Source organism: Callionymus lyra, chromosome 12 (assembly GCF_982586985.1).
Source record: "Callionymus lyra chromosome 12, fCalLyr1.hap1.1, whole genome shotgun sequence".
Taxonomy (NCBI): Eukaryota; Metazoa; Chordata; class Actinopteri; order Syngnathiformes; family Callionymidae; genus Callionymus; species Callionymus lyra.
Window position 1 is genome coordinate 26,721,382 of NC_141829.1, and position 25,966 is coordinate 26,747,347.

The 25,966-nt window shown below is 38.9% G+C and overlaps 2 protein-coding genes across 10 annotated transcripts in view; both read right to left on the reverse strand.

The window, feature by feature from the left end:
* Window positions 1-7,415, reverse strand: part of LOC148068818 (mitogen-activated protein kinase kinase kinase kinase 4-like) — a 62,750-nt gene extending 55,335 nt beyond the window's left edge. For 5 of the 9 annotated variants that reach the window (XM_087804555.1, XM_087804556.1, XM_087804554.1 and 2 more), the window contains exons 1-2: window positions 7,162-7,415; window positions 6,906-6,971 (exon numbers count right to left, since the gene is read on the reverse strand). In XM_087804555.1, the coding sequence (XP_087660681.1) occupies window positions 6,906-6,971; window positions 7,162-7,218 (123 nt within the window). In that variant the 5' untranslated portion in view covers window positions 7,219-7,415. The remainder of the gene's footprint in view (window positions 1-6,905; window positions 6,972-7,161) is intronic. The other 4 variants (XM_087804558.1, XM_087804557.1, XM_087804561.1 and 1 more) reach the window with 2 other exon arrangements.
* Window positions 7,416-12,001: 4,586 nt separating this feature from the next.
* lonrf2 (LON peptidase N-terminal domain and ring finger 2) lies at window positions 12,002-19,825 on the reverse strand. The gene is made up of 12 exons (XM_087804170.1): window positions 18,449-19,825; window positions 16,533-16,651; window positions 16,258-16,380; window positions 15,831-15,986; window positions 15,511-15,718; window positions 15,267-15,369; window positions 14,928-15,042; window positions 14,734-14,855; window positions 14,430-14,616; window positions 14,226-14,360; window positions 13,982-14,131; window positions 12,002-13,612 (listed from the first exon to the last, which is right to left on the reverse strand). The coding sequence occupies exons 1-12, from the start codon at window positions 19,179-19,181 to the stop codon at window positions 13,454-13,456; spliced, it is 2,310 nt and encodes a 769-aa protein (XP_087660296.1). The 5' UTR covers window positions 19,182-19,825; the 3' UTR covers window positions 12,002-13,453.
* Window positions 19,826-25,966: the final 6,141 nt, after the last annotated feature.

Here is a 25,966-nt window from a genome sequence, read left to right on the forward strand (position 1 = left end):
TTACAGCAGTGGATCGGAGATAGTGTTTTTATTTGAAGTTCTGAGAGACTTTGTCAACTTACCAGAAAATGAAGATGAGCCTTTATCTTGTTTTGAAAACAAACTTACGTAGCAGCAGGTTAATGCCGGAGGGGTCACAAAATTGTAATTACACTTATTCGCAATCGGAGGGACAGAAACAATTTTTCACAAACTTAAATATTTCAGCTTTAGCATCTGAACGGATACATTTTCTACACCTTTTTTTTATACAAGGAAAGGTGTACTTAGTTGGAGCTCAAATGTAGGTCACACTGAAAAACTATATCACCCTGTTGAGATCAAGTTATATATTTTTTTAGGCCCCTGAAAACTTTTGAATACTCTATATTAATCATTTTTTTCTAAACTATAGACGCTTCTATGGCTGAATGGCAAATTAAAGATGAAGTAATAAAATAAAACATTGCTACACTTTGTGTGTGTTTTTAACCATGTATTTGCTTTCGGGACTTTTCAAAGTCTGCCTGGCTACAGGAGGAAGTCCTCTAACAGACCCTGAACCAATAATGGACTCAGCTTCTGGTCAGCTGGCTAAGGATCAGTACTGTGGACCAACCATGTGGCATCATTTGTGGTCAGGTGGCCAGCTCACAGTGCTGTAAAGCAAATTAAAACTAAAGCTAATCAGGCCAACTGCTGTCACAGACAGATGCCTTACTCTGTGCTGCATGAGAGAAAGACGGAAATATTGCTACGGAAACTAGTATAGATCTAGTAACAGTTCCAAAGTCATTTGTCTGACCAATAAAGCTTAAATGAAACAGTACACAACATTACTATTTTAAATAGATTTTGTTATGTTGATCACATTGTGTATGATTCAAAGAGTCTAGAAGAGACTCGACATCAGCTTGACCTAAAAGTTGCGGTCAGACTTTGAAGTATTTAAAGAAAAAAATAGAGCATTTCTAGAAAACTAAAACACAGACAGCTACCATTTACCCAATAAAGCTAGCTGGCTCTAGAGTAAAAAAGTAGTGTTGTTTATATGTTTAGACAAACTCCTCCCTCCATCACCAATCTGTTCAATGGGACGTCTCTGCACACTGTAGATCCCTACCCAGTAGCAGCTTTTCCCCCCCTTCCAGATGGACATCCATACAGTTACCCCCACTCTTGTACCCCACTTCAACACTTCTCAAGCGCTAAAGCCCAGCCATGCCAACAACTGAGATTAAGAAGCCAGACCAGACACTAGATCATGTGGGGGGGTTAGTTAAAGCCAGTGTGGAGTTTATCAGCTGTAGTTAAAAGACAAAAAGACATTTTCTAATTATCACTGGATAAGAATGCCCACTGAGCAATTCCTTCGATGCCCAAAACAGTTGACAATGCTAATTCCACCAAATGTCAAGCAGGCGATATCAGGAAAACAGAATTGAACATAAACACTCAAGTTCTTTGCAACAACATGAAGATACAGTACATGGCAAGTCAGATGGTTAAGATTCTCGTTCTTTCTGATGATACTGTAGGCCTTCAAAAAGTATAAGACCATGTTTGATCTCATTTTCTTTAAGAAATGCTGGTCTTTTTTTTTTCCCCAAACCTCTTTGAGGCGCCCAAAACGTTGACCTATAGAAGGTCACCTCCCAGTGGACAAATGGCAAAAATGCCTTTTACTTATTATTTCTTTTAGGAGACATGGCAAACAACTGTTTATTAGATGCACTCATCAAAAACATGTTTAGACTAAGACTAAGAAGAATCATTGATTACTGCATTGAAATCCTGTGGCACCAAGGAAATGTGTAAATCTGTGTGGGAAGTATAGGTCTTCAATGTATCAATGAATAAGTAAAATAGGGAAAGCAGCAAAAGGAATCACATTCAAGTGTGATTTGATGCTAAGACTTCCTAACCAACACTGATTTAACCTCAGGGCACATGATGTCCAAGTAGAAGCCATTTTGGTTATAAACAGGGAGCCATTGAGTGCTTTTATCAGATAGAAGCAGGTCACTGATAACAGAATGAAGGAGCCTTTTGACAAGATGCAAGCCTGAGCTGCAGAAAATCAATAGAGGCGGAGAGAGAGAGAGAAAGAGAGGGAGATGCCTTGTAGAAACACTGGACATGCGTGACTGAAGCAACAAGACTTATTGTAGAGTCAGTATTCGTGGACTTGATTGTACTAAGTAATAATTAAAGGCCGCAGAGGCCGTTTTGTACATAAAAAGTGAAAGTTCACCCAAAATTTGATTTAAGCTTAAAATATTATTATTTCTTATATCGCCAAAAAGATAGAAATTATTCTAAAAATAATCCCTTGAGTCGACATAACATGAGGTCGACTAAGGTATAAATAATGTAACCTGCATTAGGAGAAACTACACATATTATACCAGGGTTCTTGCGAGCGCCATACAGTGTAGGGCCCCCTAGGCTGTGATTTTGAACCTCTAGAGCAGGGGTGCTCACACTTTTTCAGTTCGCGATATGTCGATCATAATTAAATGAAGCACAAGACTTAAATTTCTCCATTTCTGTGTTCATGGAAAAACAAAAACAAATGAAAGCATGAATTCAAACTAACAGTTTATATTTGTTTAAACATGTTTGATATGAATCACACAAGTGGATTATTAAAAATTTAAAACATCTTCAGATGAAGTTGAACGAGAATAAAACTGTTAACCAGTAACTTCACATCATCATCGCTTTGTCTGATCGTCTCTGACGTCATTAGAATGTGTGGCTCACCTGCACAACGTGTTTGGGTTTGAGCGTATTTTCATTATATTCGTGAGATAAAGGTAATTTACAAATGGTCATCATGTGATGGTGTATTAATACAAGTGTGTTTTAAGGACGCGATCACAAAATGAAAACCAGCATTTGTTGCGCTTTCATTGGAACCTGCAGCTTAACTTTGATGGAACTGACGTCATGTTTCTGTGACTCTCATAGAGAAGACCTGAAGCGATCAAACGCGCATTATTTTGTTCGATATATATATATTTTTTTAAAACAAGCTTATAATTCTATATCGTTTTTCTGAATTGCGTAAAATGACTATCGCACGTTTTGCTCTTTTTATTCTCGATTCATATGAACTTTGCCGTGTGTTCAGTGGAAGAGGCGGGAGCTCTGATTGGCTGCTGTGCATGTCAATCAAACTGTCAACCAATCGGCGCAATAACCATTTGATTGACATGCACAGCAGCCAATCAGAACTCTCTTTACTATTTTCCAATATCATATTTTATTAAATCACGCGATCTACTCGCAACAGCTTCGACCGGTAGATCGCGATCGACGCATTGCCCACCCCTGCTCTAGAGAGTGATTGTGCCCCGAAGCTGTGTCTCAAAAGGCGTAGAAGAAAATTAGACTTGTAACAAAGGTAAAAAGCTCTGCCTTTATGTGACAAAATTTGGCCCTCAAAATGTAGGAAATAGTGCTTCAGAGTGTTACAAATTTCCTGGGCCCCCCTACAGTAATTGCGACGGTTGCGCCGTGCACAGGTCCCACTACACTGTGAAAAAGTCCTGTTGAGAATCCTCTATAACCTGATGTTAGAACAGTTTGTCATGTTAGATAGATTGATAGGTAACCTTTATTGACTAAACTTCAAAACAAAGAAAATGTTATGTTCAATGAAACTCTACCTGTTTTTAGTATCTTGACTGTGGACTAATTGAATGATGACCACAAACTAATGGCCATGACAAAGTTTCGTTGTTGACTAATATGCATCTTTTTTGACGAAAACTGCAATAGACCAGGTTTATTTTTCAACAAGCATTCAAAGCGAACAGTTCTTATGAAAGATAAAAGATCAGTTGGCTACTGGCAAAAAGAAAACCCAAATTAGGACAATTGGGTCGTCGATCAGAAAGGGCAGTCAGTGGAAAAATGTTGACCCATGTAAAACAACAGGAACACAAGGAAGGTCAACTTCTCCATCATAAATAAACTAATTCATGTTGCCACTTTGGAAATGCCAAAACAGAAAACAGTCTGGACTGTATAGGAAATTTCCCACTAGAAACAAAACGTGTTTAACTGCTGTTTTGTTCCTGTTGGTGGCCCTGCTTCACTTCCTATTCTGTGAAAGGTCACTGCAGACTCAACTAACATTCCAGTTTGAATAGCCGGAAGGCTGGCAAGCTAGCTTTGCATGAGTCCATTCCCTCTGACAGCTTTGTAGTTACTCAGCTTTTCATAGTTTCATCTCAGTTTAAAAAAAGCTGAATCCAGAGCAATATTATACAAGAGAAAAGATACATTTATTTAAAAGGAATATGTGACTATTATTCTATTTAAGTTACATCTTGTACAAAGATGTTTGAAAATAGGCACTTAACAAACCTTTAAAATGATGCATCCATTAGTGGTAACAAGTTGTAGTCAATTAGTTTCGTTTCGTTTTTTGTTAACTGAACCAACAAGATTGAAACTAGGGAGAAGCATTATACCATTTGTGTTTTACCAAGGACTAGGTAAAAGATGTTAAAAAATAATAATTTTCTTCTATTCAATGTCCACTGTGGCCAGAGATAGCCAGGTCATGATAAACTTAAGGTAGTTAATGGGATTATCAGGTGAGAAGATGAGAGATGAGAAGTCTTCGTAGACAACTTTCTAGTGATTGATTCTTCACACAGCAAGATGATCTCCCCCATTAGTTAAGAGTGTGCCTCATGCAAACACCATCCCCTTTATTCAATAGGACAATTAACAGAGAAAATTCTGATTTTGCCTACAAAAGGGTTAAAGTTAACTTAGGTCTAACAGTAGGTCCCCATCCACACACTTGTTTTTGATTCAGAACAAGTAGTCAAGATTAAACACACCACTTGTACAGTAGAACATTAGGTACAATTGCATGTTCACAATTGTTTGTAAGGCACAGAAGCATTAAAACAAACATTAAGATGGGATTTAATTAAACACAAAAAAAAGTATTTATATATCATATTTTCCACACCATACATAGCACTGGATTATAAGGTGCACTGTCAATTAAATTCTGGACAGAAGGCCTGGACACAAGTAGTAATGACATGTTGCTGGTGGGGGACCACACCCTGTTTTACTTGATAAGAGATGGAAAAAACATGTTTCTTTTCCGTTTCCAGTTGGGATCAAGAGCAGTGGAGGAAGTGGCACTACACTGAGAGATTTTTATCAGTTTGGCTGTTTACACTATAACCTCATTGTTTTATTTTAAAATACATTCATAAACTAACTTAAGAGATGAAAATATTGGTGTAGCTTTTTAAAGAAGCGGTAAATGGTTACCATTCCCTGTCTCAGGTCAAATGGTTGATATTACAATCTAGTAAAATACAAAGATGAAGTAGTAGATTGGTTGTTTTGCCTGAAATATTGACTATTAATACAATAAGTAAGTCAACTTAATATGTAAAAGTATTCAATATCTTCAAGGCCAAAACAAGAAGAGTCACTTGAGCAAAGCAGGGTTGTGTCTGAAAAAAACAAGGCAGCCCAAAAGTCATACTGTATAATTAACCCATTAGATCCGGTTCATGAGCAGACTCTTTTGGGTCTTTCATTATAATAACCAGAATTGGATGATTAAAGGAACTTGAATAAAAATAAGCAGAGTTTAGGAGAGGCGGTTAAAAAAAGGGTTAAAAAAAGAACTAGCTAGATTCCATTTTTAATATAGAGAGCAGGTAAGACATGATCTAACTCAACAGAAACATACTGTGCAACTACAGAAACAGACTGTCTTGGAAAGTGTATAACCATGTGAAACCAGAAAGATGCTGAAAATTAAACTGTTGGCATCATTAACAACACAAAATGCATTTTGTCAAAATGAACAAACGGGCTATTCAATTGTTCAGCAATTTCACTTTTTCTAATATCTCACCAAAGATTAATCGATGCTTAGCTTTTTTAAGTTGCATCCTATACATGTCTTTGTGTGTTTTTTATCATAAGCGAAAGTGCATTGACTGTACAATTTAAAATCAAACTGGTTTTTTTTTGGTCCGCTTATATTTTACCGTTTGTTTTCCATATCCCTTCTGATTCTGTTTAACTGATAAAGTAGTAGGAAGAATCCCTCTGTGAGGTCGGCTTAATTACAGGTGTGGTTTGGAGTCGTGTTGGATTGAAACATAACTTGTAAATGACCTCAACTATTTCCTTAAAAGAGGGGGGGTTCCCAACTTACATCCTACACACAGTGTGGTTGTACGCTTTTAACTTCCTGATGACTTCATCATACTTTTATGCTGTCCTGCTGACATTATCGCGGCAGACAAAGCCCAGCTAAGAGCTCTCTGAGCCAAATGTTTAAGGGCAACTGGTGCCTCTTATATTGATCATGGACCTCCATTGTACTCATCAGTATGTGTCCGTTTGTACAAAACAACCTTTTTCTACTATGAACGGCTGAATGATGTCACAATCTGGAAAGAAACCTGGTCAGCCGCTCCACCGGGTCTCCATAATTGATTTTCAAACGTGTGTGTGTGTGTGTGTAGCAGGCCTATCCCTAGTAATGCAGCAGCACAGGACTGAACTAAGAGGATGCTCCACAGCACTGTGCACATATACGCAACGAAACAACACCCAGCAATGGCGACCAAATCCATCAGCGTGACCACAGGCGGATGGACTCATCCTAATAAGATGTGATGTGAGGCCTTTAAGTGATCCGAGATATTTTACAAGGGTGTGGATGGAAGGAGGAGGAGGCTGGAGAAGAGGAGGATCCTCAGGGACCAAATGAGGTGTAAATGGAGGAATAGCTGCAGCAACATTCAATAGAAATATGGATGTTTTGACATGTATTGACATTCCTCAACTATGTTGAAGAATAGTAAATGAAGCATTTAGATGGGAAGACAAATATTTGAATGTAAATAGATGCTAACACTAACCTTGTATACTTGTCCATAGGTGCCATTTCCAACCACTTCCACCAACTCGAATATCCCAGCCGGGTCCTGTGTCAAACAAACACGGTGTTAAAAGAGCCTCTCGAGCCTGGAGGCTCTGCAGGAGCCGGCAGCTCCTCTCGGTCACCGCCTCCCACAGCGACGAGAACATGGAGCCCAGATACAGCCGCTCGACGGCGTTTAACTCCGACGTTTGTCTCCGTGTGTTCTGACACACGACACAACACACGACACTCACCCGCAGGGATGCCAGGTCTATGTCCACCAGGCTCTTCGCCGGAGACTCGTTCGCCATTTTTCGAGGAAAAACGGTGGCGGACAGAAGGAAAAGCGTCGAGTTTGATGTCTTTTTCAGTCGAGCGGAATGTGTTTCATCGTCGACTGGTGCTCTTGTATTCCTGGAGCCGTATTTTTATCGCTCTTTTATCGCTTGTGTAATCCAGACAGGCGCTCCGCTGCTGCTACATGCCGACCAACTGAGGCGCTCTCTCTCTCCCTCTCTCTCTCTCTCTCTCCCTCTCCCCCTCTCTCTCTCTCTCTCTCCCTCCCTCTCTCTCTCTCTCTCTCTCGCCCTCTCTCTCTCTCCCTCTCTCTCTCTCTCTCTCTCGCCCTCTCTCTCTCTCCCTCTCTCTCCCCCATCTCTCTCTTTCTCGCTCTCTCTCTCCCTCTCTATCGCCCTCTCTCTCGCTCTCTCCCTCTCTCTCGCTCCCCCTCTCTCTCTCTCTTTCTCTCCCTCTCTCTCTCGCCCCCCCTCTATCTCTCTCTCTCTCTCTCTCACTCTCGCTCTCTCTTCCCCTATAAGCCCGATCTCTTCTCGTCCTCCATGTGTACTACACTGCTCTAATCGACCTCTTTCTTCCACTTCTCTCTCTCACTAAAAAAAAGTCTATGGGAGGACATCATTTCAGATTTTTTTTTAAAAACAAATGTATTGATTTTGATCATTTTCTAAACATGGCCAGGGGTGGCATTCGGTACATCGACGATCACCATGGCAACCCGCTGCTCTGATGGGTTGACATGGATTGAGCTGATGACCTGCTGAGATGAAACATTAGAAAAACATAATGCATTGAATCACTGTGATGTAAGAACTTCTATTATTACTAAAAATGGTTTTATGTTGCAAGAGTTGAACGAGTTGAAGAAATGTTCTTGTTCTTATTTTTATTTATTTATTTATTTTTTTTATTTATTTATTTATTTATTTATTTTTTTTATAAAATAAATTGCTGTATGTATTGGCTATTGGAAAAAAACAATTAAAATAAAGTTTTACCTTACCTTACCTTAAATTGTTTATTATATGGTATAATGCATCTGTGCACCAACACAAATGGCTGACCAGTCTACAGTGGTCATTTTCTACATGACGAGAGCACAGAGATGCCAGAGCTTCGACAACATTTCTATTCTTAGAAATATATCTCAAGTGAAGAATACAACCTTAAGAACGAAACATTCCCAAGCAACGTAAAAGTGGCCCTTCGTTTAAACCCTCCATGATGTACAGTAGACGTGTATGTGTTAAACTCTTAACAAGAGGGTTGTATGGCATTATAATGCTGTGAAGATTTGATCAGACATGACTGTTTTGTTAACAGTTCACAAGAGTGCTGGAAGGAAATAGTTAAGAGGAAAAGGACAAAGCGAAATGAGAAGGAATCTAGGAATCAAGAAATAAGTCAAGAGTCAAAAATACCTCATAAACTGATCCTTTAAAAAAAAAAAAAAAACTTTCACTGGTTGTGGTCTCGCTTATGTTCTTTGCTTATGTCTTTATAGTGTTAATTTCTTGTCGGTTTGAGCCAAGAAGGAACCCATTGCCCCCAACTTTTATTTAAATCCAACTTACCGGACAACATTGCCCCCATGTGGATTTAATAAGCTACACGCTTTACTTCAGATTCAAATGTTTAATTTAAATGGATATATTGTACTTCCGTATATCTACCCATTCCCTTTCTAAAGTGATACAATTATTTTTACAGAAGACCGCTTTTCCGCTCGCAAAGTTTCCCAGTGTAGCAGCAAAAGGTTTAAATCGTAACTGTTAGGTTTTACTGATGATCAAACACCTCCCCATATTCAAGGATTAAAGAAAATGTATTGTATTTTGATTCAATGCACGTAGATAAAATTAGTTTCCAAGACATGGTAACATCTGTTTAATATAGCAAGTGTATATGTAAATAGTTGCCTTTGTACTGGAGTATATTTCAACGATTACTTATTCAAACTGATTGATCATCGATGGTGGCTGTGATGCTTTGGACATATCACCACTAACTCAAAAGACTGTTAACAGAAGTAGTCGTGCTCCCTGGTATACTCAGGAAACACATTAATTAAAACAGGATTCTAGACGATTAGAGATGAAATGGCGTTCATCAAAAAATGATGAATTCTACCAGGACTGGCAAGATAAGTTAAAAATATACAAGACATCTCTTCGGAAAGCCAGAACCAGCTATTACTCATCACTTATAGAAGCAAATAAGAATAACCCCAAGTTCTTATTCAGCACTGTAGCCAGGCTGACACAGAGTCATCAGTCCATTGAGCAGTCCATCCCTTCACATCTCAGTAGCAGTGACTTCATGAACTTCTTTAATGAAAAAAATCGTTAGATTATTATTAGAGGAAAGATTCAAGACCTCCTAGATTCTTCTAATACAACCCGTGCAGCTTCACCGGACAATATAACTGATATATATTTGACTGCTTTTTACCAGTGAGTCCTCGACAGCTGTCCCGGGTTGTTTCCTCCTCAAAGTCCACAACATGTCTTCTGGATCCTATTCCCACATGGCTACTTAAAGAACTGTTCCCCTTACTTAGCAATTTCATACTTGACATTATTAACTTGTCAATGACATCAGGCTATGTGCCTCAGATTTTTAAAGTTGCAGTAATTCATCTGTTTAAAAAACTCTTGATCCAGAGGTTCTCACTAACTATAGGCCTATCTCAAATCTTGTCTTCATTTAAAAGATTCTGGAGAAAGTGGTAACAAGTCAGCTCTGTGATTATCTCCATGACAATGATCAATTTGAGGTGTTTCAGTCTGGTTTTAGGGAACACCACAGCACAGAGACCGCCCTGATAAAAGTAAGTAATGACCTGCGAATGGCTTCTGATCAGAGCCATGTTTCAGTTCTTGTTCTTCTAGATCTCAGTGCTGCATTTGACACTGTTGACCACCAAATCCTTCTACAGAGGTTAGAAAACCAAATAGGCATACGTGGAACTGCTCTAAACTGGTTTAAATCTTACCTGTCAGATAGAAAGTACTATGTAAGGTAAGGTAAGGTAAAACTTTATTGATCTGAAAATAAGAACAAGACCAAAGAGAAATAAAGAGAAAGAACAAGATGATACAATGTAAGTCTAAAGATAAAGATAAAGAAAATAGATCAAAGACAAATAACAAAGACAAAGGATACAAAGACTAACATAGAACAGAACATCATGATACTTTTACTCCACTCCTGCCCCCGAACTCAGAATTGTACAATTTAATAGCCCGAGGAATGAATGAGTCCTTGAGTCTATTTGTTTTGCACCTGGGAAGGAGCATTCGTGCACTCATTCTGCTTCTCTGCTCACTGATGACAGTGTTGACATCCATGATGGACAGTAGTTTGTCTAGAGATCTCCTCTCAGCAACTGTCACCAGTGAGTCCAGCTTCAAGCCAACCACAGAGCCAGCCTCTCTGATCAATCTGTCCAACCTAACACTCATTTTGGACAATGTACATGTCGACCACCTCTCATCGACACACACTAAGGTCAGCTATGGTGTCCCACAAGGTTCTGTTCTTGGTCCAATCCTATTCACAATCTATATGCTTCCACTAGGGGAATTGATCAGAAGAAACTCTATAAACGTTCACTGTTATGCTGATGAAAAGGAAGTTTTTCCTCACCAACGCCACAATGTGATTTACTCATTGTTGAATTGCTGGGATCAGTTTTTCCTTTCTCCACTATAGTCTTACTTAAACTTTAAAGTGTCTTGTGTGGGGATTTTGTGTTCCGGTGAACCGACCCCTCCACAGTCTCGTACGTGGATGAGTTTAAGAAAAATGCTTGTTTAGTGAATTATGCAAAAGTCAGAGACAAACTTACGTGAACATGGGTGCTAGCAAGCAGAGAGATCTATCGCAGACGTCTTCGAATGCCAGAATGCAAAGATCTCACAAAATGGTGGATCTTTTATAGTATAAATATTCAGGTTAACGCCTCTAGTCAATTGTACAAGTAGGATTGGTCAGTAACTGTAAACACTTGTCTTCTAAGATGGCCGCCGCATGTGGCTGTCGTGGAAATTCACCAAAGGTTGTTGTCTTCTAGAGAGAATCTATTCCCAGCGACTTGCTGCCCTGTTGTGTCAATGATTATTTAATATGAATTAAATATGAAAGATTATCAGTGAATCAAGTGATTATTTGAAATGTGTGTTAAATCTAGATGATTGATTACAGTAAAGTTGTCATTTCCTTAGACTTGAGATAACTTTGTCATAAGGTAAGTTAAGGGAAAACTTTATTGATTGAAATTGTTTTTTCCAATAGCCACAGAAAATGCAGCAATTTTTCATAAAAAATATATCAAAATAGAACAAGAACAAAGAAAAATAAAGACAAAGAACAAGATGATACAATCTAAGTCTAAAGATAAAGAACATAGAGCAAAGAAAAATAACAAAGACAAAGGATACAAAGACTAACAGAACAGAACATTCAGATACTTTCACTCCACTCCTGCCCCTGAACTCAGAATTGTACAATTGAATAGCCACTTTAATTTAATAATTTAACATATTAATATTAATTATTAATATTTAATTTAATAAAACACTTGAGACATAACATTTAATTTAATAGTTCAACTCTGGTTTTTTGAAGCATGGTCAATTTGCAGTGACCTCAAACATAGTTCCAGAATCAGTGTGGCAGCTTGACACCTGTTCTGTGACTTGGGTGACCAATCGATCACTACTTGTGCTCAATAACCAGACAAAAATAGTGCATTAGAATAATTCCCTGAAGTAGACAGAAAATGTTGAGTCAAAGTGAATAGATTTTTTACTTTATTTGCAATAAAAAATATGTATACAAGATCTCCCTTCACAAACATATCAGGGAAATGCAGCATGTGGTGGACCCCAGCCCCATGTTTCCCAAAACACAGAGCAAATAACTGCACGGGGGTCACCAACCTTGGAAGGACAGAGAGAATCATACAGACCAAGGGCTCTGTTACATGGACACCAAATTCAGAGCCAGCTGCCTGCCCTAGATTAAGGAATACTTCCATTTTCATCTCTCCATTCATCACGTCATTTCTGAGCACATCTGAAGATGGTTTTTGTAGTCAGGATCTTCACAATGTTCAGTATTCTCTTATTTTAAGATGCGAACCTCTCAACTTGCTGTACCTACCTTTCAACCAGGTTCAGCAAATTTTGTTCTGATATTTTCTTATAGGTGACTTTCTAAAAATCAAAAATCTGATCGATTATTTTTTTCCCTCAAAAGAATTTTCCTTTTCTAATAAATAATACAGATTTACCTGAAGTAATCATTAAGATTTCATCTTAATCTTCTTTGTCCGAGAAGGCCCAAATTGCGAGGCCCTGATGCTTATATAACCCCAGTGGAGCAACTGTGCAACGGTGTTCATGTAAAAGTACCCAAGACAGGGTGAACGAGAATCGTCCTTAAATTAAACATTCAAAAAAGGCCTCAGAGTGAAAATAATGTACATAGGAACCAAAGAAAGACCATCAGAGTCCCCAAGAATCCATCTCATAGGTAATTGATCTTCTTGTAAAGTTATTTTCAAATGCTCTTGTCTGATCCAAAAAATACCAAGTTATAACTGTAGATGGTTAAAAAAGCATGGAAACAGAAAAGCAAAGCACACTCGCCTCAATACAACTAGATGTTATTTCACTTCTCAGCTGCTTTAGTTTGATACACACTTGAGGTCGTTGACACGTTACATCTTCAGGCAGAGATTGTTTTCTTACAGTCAGACTTGAAAAGCGAAAGAGTCAATTCTCAGAGCTTCCCTCTGATATGCTACAAGAGGACACGAGGGTGCTAGATCCAAAAAGCATTTCTTTCCATCCGACATGAGTGAGGTAAAATGCCATGATGGATTAGAGGGCAGAGCTTGAGGGTCACCTGCATCTGGAAGATTTTTTAAAGCAGCTAGAGGCTGAGAGGAACTTGTCAGGTGGACTATTGAGTTTGTGGGGCAGGGGGACTCTTACATTCACTTGTATGTTCTTTGTCCACATCTTAGTAAGGGATTGTGTAGCGGTTTCCGAGCGTCTTGTGTGGGAGCACTGTTTGGTATGTGTGGAACTTTCCTTATTTGACAAATCAGAAGTGAACCCAAGCTGTAATTGGTCTTTTTTAAGGGTTTGGATCTTCAGGGTGAGACACTTCTAAGGTGGACACACAGGGAAGGGGGAGCTCTGGTCAGCAGCCTCAGATGGACTTCACGCCGAGGTGTCTTCACCGCGGCCTCTTGCGTGTGACAAAGATTAAGACCCTCCGGATGGCGATGAGGCGGTCCTTTAGCGACGTCATTGCCAGGATGGTGAGCTGAGCTCGATTCTCAAGCGGAAGGACAGCTAGGAGCCACCAGTACCAGGCAGGGCCACTGTGACTAGCCTGAGGGCCACAGGACAGAGAAAACATTATTAAAAAAGAAGTTCATAACTAAAATAAAACAACACAACACTTCATTCTATAGGATATTGGAGTAATGCATTACCAAATGGCATGTTCAGAAAATCTTTTTATTTTACAAGATAAATCTATTGTAACATATGGTGAACTAAATGAAGCAAGTAGTTCTATACCTTTCCCCACTGTATTAAGGACACAATATAAAAAATACTACATCTGTGTAGATTTGTCTTTTATCTAAAAAAAATGTATTGAACAGAAACTACCCAAATCCTCTCCCATGCACAAATACACCCAATATCAATAAACAAGTCACTTTTCTGTGTCTTATAACATTAACCTTCTACACACCTGTGGTTCAGGGTCTTTACCCGGAAGGTTTCCAAAGTGACTGAGGATCTGACTCTTCATGTTGTCTTTCAGTGATGTGAACCAGTTATTGGCCTGGTCATACACTGAGTCATGCAGCTTCAGCAGCTCCACCAGCTCCTCACCTTCCACCTGGTGTCAAGTAGTCAGTTCACACAATGTGAGAAACAAGATTAACATCTGAAAATTATTTTATAGAGAGAAAAGTCAAGTTAACAAGCCACACCTTTTTGTCTTCTAGGTACTCTATTTTGGCTGTGTGGTATCCGTCTCGCTGTCCGTGACTGAGGACCTTGAATCTCGACACACCAACAGTATCCACTACAGAGCGACCATCAGGAAAGAACTTCACATCTTGGACCTGAAAACATACAAAATAGAATGAGTCAACTGGACAGGGATTAGTGAAACCTTGTTATGACCAACTGACCCGCAACATGCAGCCATAGTCAGCGAAGCCTTTGAGCTCATCAGCGATGCACATGCCAAACTGCTTGGTGCCCGTCTCCATGGAGCGGCGGATCATCAGGCGGTAGCGAGGCTCGAACACGTGCAGTGGGCAGGGGATGGTGGGAAACGCCATTGTGCAGATAAAGATGGGTACTTCCTGATTCAAACTGAAAAAAGAAAAATGACATCTAGTGTGCATTCGTCCAAAATATGACATGTTAACCCCGATTCAATATTTGTTTGAAACATGTATATAATGTTTTGTTACAAAAAAAACAACCTACTTCGATAGCTCCTTCATCTCTTCTTCATGTATCTTCTTCCGCTCAGCAAGCTCATCACTGAGGTAGCGTTGAAGCACCTCCTCCATGAGCAAAGTCTTGTTGTAACCCCTGGTGGCCAAATACTACAACGACAAAAATAAAACAAATCAGGCAAAGCCTTAAAGAGGCATGAAAATAATTTTACACATTCGTACCTCAGAGAGATTCTCCTTGCACAGTGGGCAGTTTGAGTTGTGGTCAAGGCAGCGTTCAAGACACTTGAGGCAAAAGGTATGCCCGCAGGGAGTGGCCACTGGCTCATAGAACAATCTGAAATATTAAGAGTTGAAATGTGTAAGAGGTAAAGTGGAAGGTGTGTCTCATAATATTGAGTAAATAGAACAATAAGATAAACTTAATAAATCCAAACTGGGTGTTGGTCATTACAGAATGTTAGTTTATCCCTGGCTAGTATTCATACTCCAGATAAGAAAATGACTGCCCTTAGAGATTAATAGAGAAAAATTAAAAGATCTGATTAAAGGTAATTTTACCTCATGCAGAGCGAGCACTCCATGTCCCCACTTTCCAGCAGCTCAGCTGGTATGACTTGTATCCCAGAAACTCCAACAGCTCGAATGCCACTGGATTCTTCTCCTGCAAATGAGTTTAGATTTCAGTTTTGCAGTTTGGCGAAGATGACAGATAGAGATAGATGGGTGATGTTGAAGGTGTTATAAAATTCGATGGGTGAAATTGTTGAAACTTAATCACAACCAGCAGATGGACACTCTTTACCTGGTCTGAGCAGTTTGGATGGAGGGTTGAACGTAGAAGACGTCTCATCTTCACTGTGCTTCCTCTTCATGCCACCCGGGGGCGCTGGCAGTGCAGCTAAAACATCAGCTAAACTCTTCGAACTGCTCACTTCACTGGCTGAGTCAGTTAGGGAAATAGTTGAGCTGGAGAAGGTTTCATCTACGAATCCATTTTTACCAACATTATCCTGAGCACAAACCAGAAAGACAACATTTACTTTCATATTCATTTTATATTCAACTTTGAATAGAGTGGTTCAAGTCATTTTAGCATTTTATATAATTACGTGGCACACTAACCTGTGATGAGCAGCCAGGTTTTGTTCCGAGTGGCCTCAATGATCTCAGCAAGGCAGTCGGTTTGATGAGACGTGTGGTCATGCCCCCGTGCAGGGGGTGTTGAGGTGTTGGCATGTCCTTATTCTCAAATACTGATGAAAACAGCTCACAGAGGACCTGGGTCGTCACAAATGACAATAGGCAAGTTTAGTAAGTTAGCTGAGAAGCAAAGTGATCCAGAGCAAATATCCGTTTTACTTTTGCCACTGCCAGATGGTAAAATCTGCGTCCATACTCAAAAGTTTATAAAATAAACTGCAACTAAATCCTAGATCCTGAACTAATACATTAACAGCTGTGATTCATTATGCAAGCTCCATTACAAAACGGAGACAGAGACACATTTATTTTACCATTTTATGAACAAAACTTATTTCAACTTTCTTACCTTCTGGGCCTCCAATTTGACTTTCACACAGTCAGGTTTGAGAGCCAAACACAGCAAGTACTGCTGCAGAGCTTCATCATTACGCCCAGCTTTACTCAAGACACCGGCCTTCAAGTGGTGAGCCTGAACAACATAAAATACATCAATACTAGGTTCAGGAAAACTAATATCTTACATTCAGATGTAATTGAACTCAAAACTCAATGTGCTCCATGAGGGAGCATCGTTCAAGCAACAATAAAAGAATATGAATATTCTGCATCAAAAAATATTACCTTTGTCCATTTGGGTTTTATTCTGCAGAGCCTGTTTGCATCCTGCTCTGCGTTGCCGAAGTCCTTCATATCCATGTACAACTCTGCCCGCTGGCACAGAAGTCTGCCTGATGAGGGCGCTGTTGAACAGAAAACACCAGTATGTCAACTGAAGCGTGGGCGTTTTTTTCTTGGTCTAATAGAAGTAGGGCAAAAATGTAACGCACAGTTAATGATACTATGTAAGTGATGACGTGTTGGCCTGATGGAGAGTCATGTTAATGGCTGGTGTTATACAACAGTGGTATCATGCAATGTTTTCTAGGTCGCCGACACATAATGTGCAGCGTTTCATAAATATCAATTCCTTTGTTTGTCTTATGTGTCTTGACCTTTTATAGTATATAGTTTTAAGTGTGTATGGTTTATGATTGTTAAAGCGCTTTGTGACCCTGGTCTAGAAAGGCACTTTAGAAATAACCTTTACTTACTTACATATAACAAAAAAAAATGCATTTAGGAGTACTGAAAAAATAGGTTTTCAAAACCTCAACTTTACTACTTTGGGGAACATATAATTGCAAACCATCTGCAAAAAAATGCAAACTGCAACTTTTGTGACATAAAGAGATTTAAGTTTGGGTACTTTGATTATTTAAGTGTTCACAGAGACTACACAGAAATCCCAAGTGATTCCACAGTGTCAAAATAACTGTTAACAAAATTTAAGATAATACAGAGATGCTTCAAAAATGTAGTTTTTTGTGTGGTATAATGGATATTAGAAATATATAAAACTGCAGTAAAATTATATTTTACCGAATAATGTGATTTTCCTCATCGCCGAGGCACGTGTACTTCATTATTGATGATAATACTAAATTACTACCAGACAGTAAAATGGATAATTTCATTTAAATATATCATTTACCAAATTCTGTTTGTAGAATACGGGTATAATGAATATGATATTAAAAGAAACTCTGGTGTACAAGTCTGTTCTATATTGAGAAAAATAAATTAAAGGTCTTTCAATGTGTACTGTTGAATGAATCACTTACTATACTAGCTTCTGTTCTGATCATGTGTTTAATTGTGGCATACAGCCGAAAGACACCAGAAGGCTTTCTGACGCATTTGTTGGGCAAACACCGGCTGGCTATTCCTAATCTGTCGCATGGTAAACATACTGTTGATTCAGACTTTAAAAAAAAGATCTGAATGTATAAAAGACAACGATAGAACACACATTATATGTGCTACAGTTGGAACCACAATTCTCCAGAAAAACTAAATAAGACGGGCATTACACTTGTCATATCAGCCACAAGTAGGGCTGGAGATCAACAGAGGTCAAGCAACAAGACACTCGTCCTGGACCGTGATCATGAAAGATAGTTTTTTGAAATGGGTGCCAACAGAACACCAAGTTTTGTATGTTGTAAGTCTGAGGAGGTTCTGGACACATAAGACTTATGTGATTCAACCGTTTACAAAAAGCCCTAACTCATTGACCTATATTTTATCTAAGACTTGGGTGATACAATGGTTATAAAAGGTGCCTTAACCCAGAGTAAGGTGTCGTTATGAACCAAAGATGATTTAGTCATGTAACGGCTTACAAAATAGAAGACCTAGAATCACCAGCGGTTACATCCTATGGTGCTTGACACACAAACCTGCTTTTCACCTGTTCTGTAAAAGTTACGTAAGGAAAAAAATGATCGGGGTATGAGCATAAGCTTATTTTAGGTAACTTCTGAGGGTGGTCATATAACAAACGACCTCTGCCAAGTCGAACAATGGGGAATTAGCGACACACACCGGTGACACCGGGAATTGCATACAGTAAAGAAAAGTAGGTCACTTCAACTATGTACTGCAAAGTTGGTTAAATAGTTAATTAATAGTTAAATAATACAAAACGTATTTCTTACCTAAATCGAGAGCTGCATTGTATTTGTCTAAGGCATCGGTGAGGTTCTGTTTTTTCCACAAATCATCTCCTTCGATCCAGAACTTCCTGGCTTTGCTCTCGGTTGAAAACAGTTTGTCCAGCAGTCCACTGAGAACAACATTCAACCTTCGTCCGTGTGGCAGTCCATCTCTTTTGGTCAACTTCACTTGGCAGTGCACACAGTCAGCGATGGAATCATCTTCCACGCAGCGTTTACAAAAAGTGTGTCCGCACTCGACAGTGGTGGGCTCGTAGAGCAAACACCTGCAGAGGCGACACGTGAACAGGTCCAGAACCTCATCCTCCACAGATTCCCCGTCGCTTTCAAAGTCGTCTCCCCCACTTAGTCCGTTTGTTGTGCCGCAGATCCCCAACTCCTTTTCACGAATGGTCCTGGCGATGGTCTCCACGAGGACGGGAAGCTCGTCCGGGTGCAGTTTACTCAAGCCGGCCGCCGTGCAGTACGAGTCCAGCGCCTCGGATATCCGACCAGCTCTGGCCAGAGAGTCCGCCTTCCTCAGACACAGTCCCCGGTCGGGATGCTGGAGGTCCGCGAACTGCGAGCTGTAGATCTCGGCGGCCAGGCTATAGTCCCCGGCCCGGTTCGCCTCCTCGGCCACCTCCAGCATCTCGGGGCATATTCCAGAGGCTCCAGGGTTGGAGAGAGGGTGAAGGAACATCTCACTCTGGTGAGACCTCACTCCTGTATCCATGGTTAGTCTAGTACCTGAACTAGGCCAAAATTTCAACTGGTCTCACATGTAGCCATGAGAATAGATCCGGACTCTAAAGGATTCTAGAACTAAAAAACAAAGTCCCAGAACTACGGCCTCCACACGACTCTCCGCCTAACATTGCAGGCAAACGCCAACATTTAAGATACGAAACGAGTCTGATGCTGTCGATATGTAGGGACAAAGAGTCACGCTTGTATAAACTACAAATTCAACATGTATGCTAGCCGTTAGCCCGGAAGCTACAATCCTCCAGGTTTAGAAAGTAAGAAGCTTAAAATGCGATGCTAAATCATAGTTTATATAAACACACGGGTGTACAGCGTGTTTAAAATAAAACAAAAGATATTACCGAATAAATAAAATATCGATCCGTTGTAGGCTTTAGATACACAAACGGCTTACGTTCAGTTGTTTTTATATAAGACAAGCTAACCTCTCCGCCGAAAAAAACGCCGTTCGTCGGAATAATTTAACAGGTTCTCGCATTCCGTTGTTCGAAAATAATCCAAATGAGAAATCCCTAAATCTGAATCAAGTCAAATCCATTGACTTGAGTTGTGAAGAAAGAGGAAAAACTCCACGACGCTACACGCTAGCCTCGGCTCGGCTCGGATGCTACTCTCTGGTTTTCTTCTACGACTCGCCAAGGCAAAGCTCACAGCGTATCACGTGACGCACGAGGCGGCCCGCCATTGGCCAAGCGCTGTCCGCCTTATATAAGCAATGCTATTGTATAACCTCTTACTGACAACGCAAAATAAGACAACAACTCACTCTATTTGCAACTAATTTCGTACTTCTTACGCTTAAAGAAGTGTTTCAAATGAAATACAAGGCTTGAGTATATAAAAATGCCATCTGAAAGTTAATTTTTTTTAAAGCAATACGTGGAACTAGTTCATTCCTTTATGTAATGGTTTATATAAGTTGGGCACAGAACTCAATTGAAAGCAGCTATTTTAACTTTTAGTATGACTGAAACATAATGATTCATTTAGAAACGTCAAAGCTGTCTCGAGGTCACGTTATGTGGTCCCAGAGATTATTTTTAAAAATCTGTGACCCTATTCAGAGGTTCGTGCGGGAGTTGACTGTGCAGTTGTGTGGAGGAGGAGGCTGGATTTAGTAGAAACAGTCACTTTCACATCGATGTCTAAAGGAGACAAACGTTTACGTGTGTGAATCAAAACGGTCGGAATTCAGAGACATTTGGTTAAAAACAGCTACAACATCAGGTAATGTTGTCAATAATACATTTTCATTCAGATCACAGCTGCAGCTTAAGTTAATTATAGACCATTGCCCTACATAACTCCTCAACATTTTCAGGTAGTCACTCAGAGAAGCTTACCTTTCTCATGAAAAGTTTTTGTTGTTTTTGACTCCTTAGAGTAATACATTGGTTACAAACATGCTTGCATAACAATGCACCCTTGTTACTTAGGCAAAATTTGGCTCGAGAACTAATTAGAAAATGTGGGTGTTATGACTTAAATGACGGCCACGGACCATTTTGTTGACATGTTTGTTTTGGGGCTTGGGGGAAATAGCTGGGAAGTCAGAAGAAAAAAAATCTGAGCTTTTCATGGTCAGGCTCCTCCTTACATCAGTGATCTGATCCAGCCTTAAAGCTTGTAATCCATGTGTTTGTGTCTTCTGGTTTAGACTATTGTAACAGTTTGTTTTCATGTCTTAACAAGAAGGAGCTGTCTCGCCTGCAGTTAATACAAAACTCTGCAGCGTGAATTCTGACCCGCTCTGGTAGAAAAAGTCACATTTCCCCGATCCTTAAAATCCTCACTGGCTGCCAGTTTCTTTCAGGATCAACTTTAAAATGATAAGGTAAGGTAAAAATGTATTGATACTAAATTGTTTTTTTTCCAATAGCCACAGAAAATACAGCAATTATTCATAAAAAATAAATCAAAATAAAATAAGAACAAGAACAAAGAGAAATGAACAGAAGATGATACAATCTAAGTCTAAAGATAAAGAACATAGATCAAAGAAAAATAACAAAGACAAAGGACACAAAGATTAACATAGAACAGAACATCCAGATACTTTAACTCCACTCCTGCCCCCGAACTCAGAATTGCACAATTTAATAGCCCGAGGAATGAATGAGTCCTTGAGTCTATTTGTTTTGCATGTGGGAAGGAGCATTCGTGCACTCATTCTGCTTCTCTGCTCACTGATGACAGTGTTCAGAGGATGACTGTCATCATCCATGATGGACAGTAGTTTGTCCAGTGATCTCCTCTCAGCAACTGTCACCAATGAGCCCAGCTTCATGCCAACCACAGAACCAGCCTTTCTGATCAGTCTGTCCAACCTGTTGACACTCCTCCTGGACACATTCCCACCCCAACACACCACAGCATAGAACAGGACACTGGCCACCACAGACTGGTAGAACATGCAGAGGAGCTTCTTGCAGATGTTAAATGATCGAAGCCTCCTCAGAAAGTACAGTCTGCTCTGAACTTTCTTATAAACATGGTCTGTGTTGCAGGACCAGTCCAGTTTGCTGTCCAGCCACACACCGTGGTACTTATAGTTATCAACTATCTCCACCTTGTCGCCCCAATGGATACTGGACGTGGCTTTGTCCTGGACCTCCTAAGCTTTAGAACAATCTTCCTCTCCCTCTGCGTTTGATGGATCTACTGACTCCTTCAAGAAACAACTGAAGACATTCTTATGTGTGCAGCCATTTTCCAGATTTTCTGGAACTCCTGTGTTTGTCTTATGTGTCTTGGCCTTTTAAAGCATGCATTTCAGCTGTATATTTTTTTGGATCGTTAAAGCGCTTTGTTACCCTGGTCTAGGAAGGCACTTTACAAAAAACCTTTACCTTACCTTACCTTACCTTACCATAAATATTAATACAACTCATAATACAACTAACATTAGTGGACAAAACTGAAACTCAGGTCTTTGCTGACTCAGGCCAGTCTGTCAAACTGAGCCTGAGAAACCTGGGTGTTGTATTTGACAAAGACATGTCTCTAGTACAACACTGCAAATAACGGACCAAAAATTGTTTCTTTTAATTGAGGAAAATGGGGTCACAACACAAGCTTATCATCCATGTGTTTGTGTATTCTCATTTTGACTATTATAACGGTATAATAGGTTTTTACGTGTATATACAAGAAGGAGCTGTCTTGCCTGCAAAACAAAACTCTGCAGCAATAATTCTGACCCACTCTCGTAGGAGAACTCTTTCCCCCTTTCTTAATAATCTGCATTGGCTGCCAGTTTCTCTGATTTTGAATTTCAGAGCTGTTCATGGTCAGGCTCTTCCTTACATCGGTGATCTGATCCAGCCTTACACCCCCAGAGGTCTGTGGATCAGATTCTGGTGATGGTTCCATGCATGCGGTTCCAAATCAGAGAAATCCTCCTGGGCTGTTGCTCCTAAGAAGTTTACGCATTTTCTTTGGGTAATCAACTGTCTTGAAAGAATCAATACATAGACAAGACATAGCTTCAAGCTTGGAAAATAAAAGGGCCTGTCCATTTGGACTTCTCCTGGGAGAATTTCAGAGAAAACCACCGAAGAGCCTGGGAAAGCTCTCCACCACTGACCTAAATAATCAACTGCATGCAAAGACTCCAGAGATGACCTCACATTAGGCTGATTTGGACCAGTGAATAGATCTAGTTTTCCTGGAAAGTTTAAGTCCAGTATACAGCCTGCGGGCCAGATACGGCCCGTCTCCACATTTGCCCGGCCCCCTGAACAGAACCAGAGAGACATTTAAAAAAAAATTATATACACATATAAACATATACAGTATATACACATATTAATTATTTTTTATTTTTAAAGTGGGTAAATAAAAATCAAGACTGTCCCGACATGTGACAGTTTTAACAACACTATAAATGGGAAAAGAAATTAAAACATCCCAGTGCATCATCTAGGAGGGAGAACAGAGAAAGACGAATGGGTAGAGAAGGAGTGATCAGACAGAGAGAGGACGGTGAGTAAGGAACTCCTCCAGCAATCCAAACCTATAGCAGCATGACTAAGGCCTAGCCCAGACAGATTCCCAAACAGCTAGCCAGCTAGAAAATCTTAAAAATTAGCATTTAGACTGCTGACCTCCCAGTGAAGGTTTTAGGGGGAAAGGCAACTTGATCAGGTGAAGGGAAATAGTGCACAATGGGGCCAGAAGACTTGCATGAAAATACAGATACATCCATTTTTAATGAAATGCATATATATATATATATTAGTAAGTAAGTAAGTAAGTTAGTAAAGGTTATTTGTAAAGTGCCTTCCTAGACCAGGGTCACAAAGCGCTTTAACAATCAAAACAATACACAGTTAAAATATATACTTTAAAGGCCAAGACACATAAGACAAACACAGGAGTTATAGATATGAAGGTACTTCATAAGTGACAAGAATTTGGTGACCATCAGAGTTGTTATTACAAAGCTATTACAAAATGTACGTGAAATATCGCACAAAAATAGTGATTTTGAAAATTTAAAGAAGAAATTTAAAAACTAATGAGTGTAGTAACTTAATATGAAGGTACTGCATAAGTGAAATGAATTTGGTGACCATCAGAGTTGTAATTACAAAGCTATTACAAAATGTATGTGAAATATTGCACAAAAATAGTGATATAAAAGAGTTTAGAGGAAAATTTAAAACAAACTAATGAATTTAGTAACTTCATATGAATTTACTGCATAAGTGACATGAATTTGGTGACCATCAGAGTTGTAATTACAAAGCTATTACAAGATGTATGTGAAATATTGCATAGAAATAGTGATTTTGAAAATTTCAAGAAGAAATAAAAAAACTAATGAGTGTAGTAACTTGATATGAAGGTACTGCATGAGTGACATGAATTTTGTGACCATCAGAGTTGTTATTACAAAGCTATTACAAAATGTATGTGAAATATCGCACAAAAATAGTGATTTTGAAAATTTAAAGAAGAAATTTAAAAAATAATGAGTGTAGTAACTTGATATGAAGGTACTCCATAAGTGACATGAATTTGGTGACCATCAGAGTTTTAGTTACATAATTGATATGAAAGATTCCATATAAATATAGATATGAAAGAATTTAGAGGAAATTAAAAAATAAATAAATAGTAAAGTAAAGTGATATGGATGATTGTGACAAAATATGCTGCCCATAACAGTTTTAACTCAGGGGTTATTACAAAACGGGTAATAAATAGTGCATGTAATAACTAAATAACTAATAACTAATAACTAAAACAATACACTAATGTTAAAAAAACAAAACAAAATAAAAATCGATTGGAGTGACAATATATGAAGGTTAGTTGTTTGTGTAAAAAATGCGTTTGAAAGAAAGTCTGCTAGTTAAAATCAGACATTATTTTTTAACACTTCATTTTTGTCATTGTCAGTAATTTGTAGACGGTCCCTCATCGGATGTCGCTCCTGCGGAGGCTCTTTCACGCTATTTTTGGTGTTTACGTGCGATCAAAACATTTTTTCTTCAAAAATGAGGGTGTAGTACATAAATTGTGTAACAGTGATCAAAATACATCGGGCTTTGTTATTTTTAATAACTCGTATAAAGAGGTATTAGAGCGCAAAGATCTAATCTGTCAATATCGAGCCAAAGTCCGACGAGCGAGTCATCGCTGCGTGCGCGCCTGTGACATGTTTAGTTTGGTTTAGTCGCCACAACATCGTGTTTTACCCACGATACGGTTTTTGTGTTTCTGCGCCACGAGTTCACTGTGCGCGCTCTTATACAATTGTCCCGGTTGTGACACCATAAAGCACCCGCCCACATATGACACGTGACTAAATGAGTCTTTTCATTCATTCATTCAATGAATACCGCTTTATCCGTTAGGTAGGTAGGTAGGTTATTTGATTGAAATTGTTTTTTTTTCCAAATTATCCACAGCAAATACAGCAATTTTTCATAAAAAATAAATCAAAATAAAATAAGAACAAGAACAAAGAGAAATAAAGAGAAAGAACAAGATGATACAATCTAAGTCTAAAGATAAAGATAAAGAACATAGATCAAAGAAAAATAACAAAGACAAAGGATACAAAGACTAACATAGAACAGAACATCATGATACTTTTACCTCCTGCCCCCGAACTCAGAATTGTACAATTTAATAGCCCGAGGAATAAGGTAAGGTAAGGTAAAACTTTATTGATCCCGAAGGAGACGGAGGTCTTCTTCGGGAAATTGTTTTTTTTTTCCAAATTATCCACAGCAAATACAGCAATTTTTCATAAATAATAATCAAAATAAAATAAGAACAAGAACAAAGAGAAATAAAGAGAAAGAACAAGATGATACAATCTAAGTCTAAAGATAAAGATAAAGATAAAGAACATAGATCAAATAAAAATAACCAAGAAAAGGATACAAAGATTAACATAGAACAGAACATCATGATACTTTAACCTCCTGCCTCCAAACTCAGAATAGTACAATTTAATAGCCCGAGGAATAAGGTAAGGTAAGGTAAAACTTTATTTTTTATATAAATTGTTTTTTTCCAATAGCCAATACATACAGCAATTTTTTTATAAAAAATCAAAAATAAATCAAAATAAAATAAGAACAAGAGAAATAAAGAGAAAGAACACAATTACACAATCTAAGTCTAAAGATAAAGACAAAGAACATAGATCAAAGAAAAACAACAAAGACAAAGGATACAAAGACTAACATAGAACAGAACATCCAGATACTTTCACTCCAAATGCAAATGAAAAAA

Coding starts and splice junctions, on each gene's coding strand:
- lonrf2 (XM_087804170.1), bottom strand. CDS start 19,181: ATGGATACAGGAGTGAGGTCTCACCAGAGTGAGATGTTCCTTCACCCT. Junction 16,381..16,532: donor TAAAACCCAAATGGACAAAG/GTAATATTTTTT, acceptor TATGTTGTTCAG/GCTCACCACTTGAAGGCCGG. Junction 13,613..13,981: donor GTAAAGACCCTGAACCACAG/GTGTGTAGAAGG, acceptor TGTGGCCCTCAG/GCTAGTCACAGTGGCCCTGC.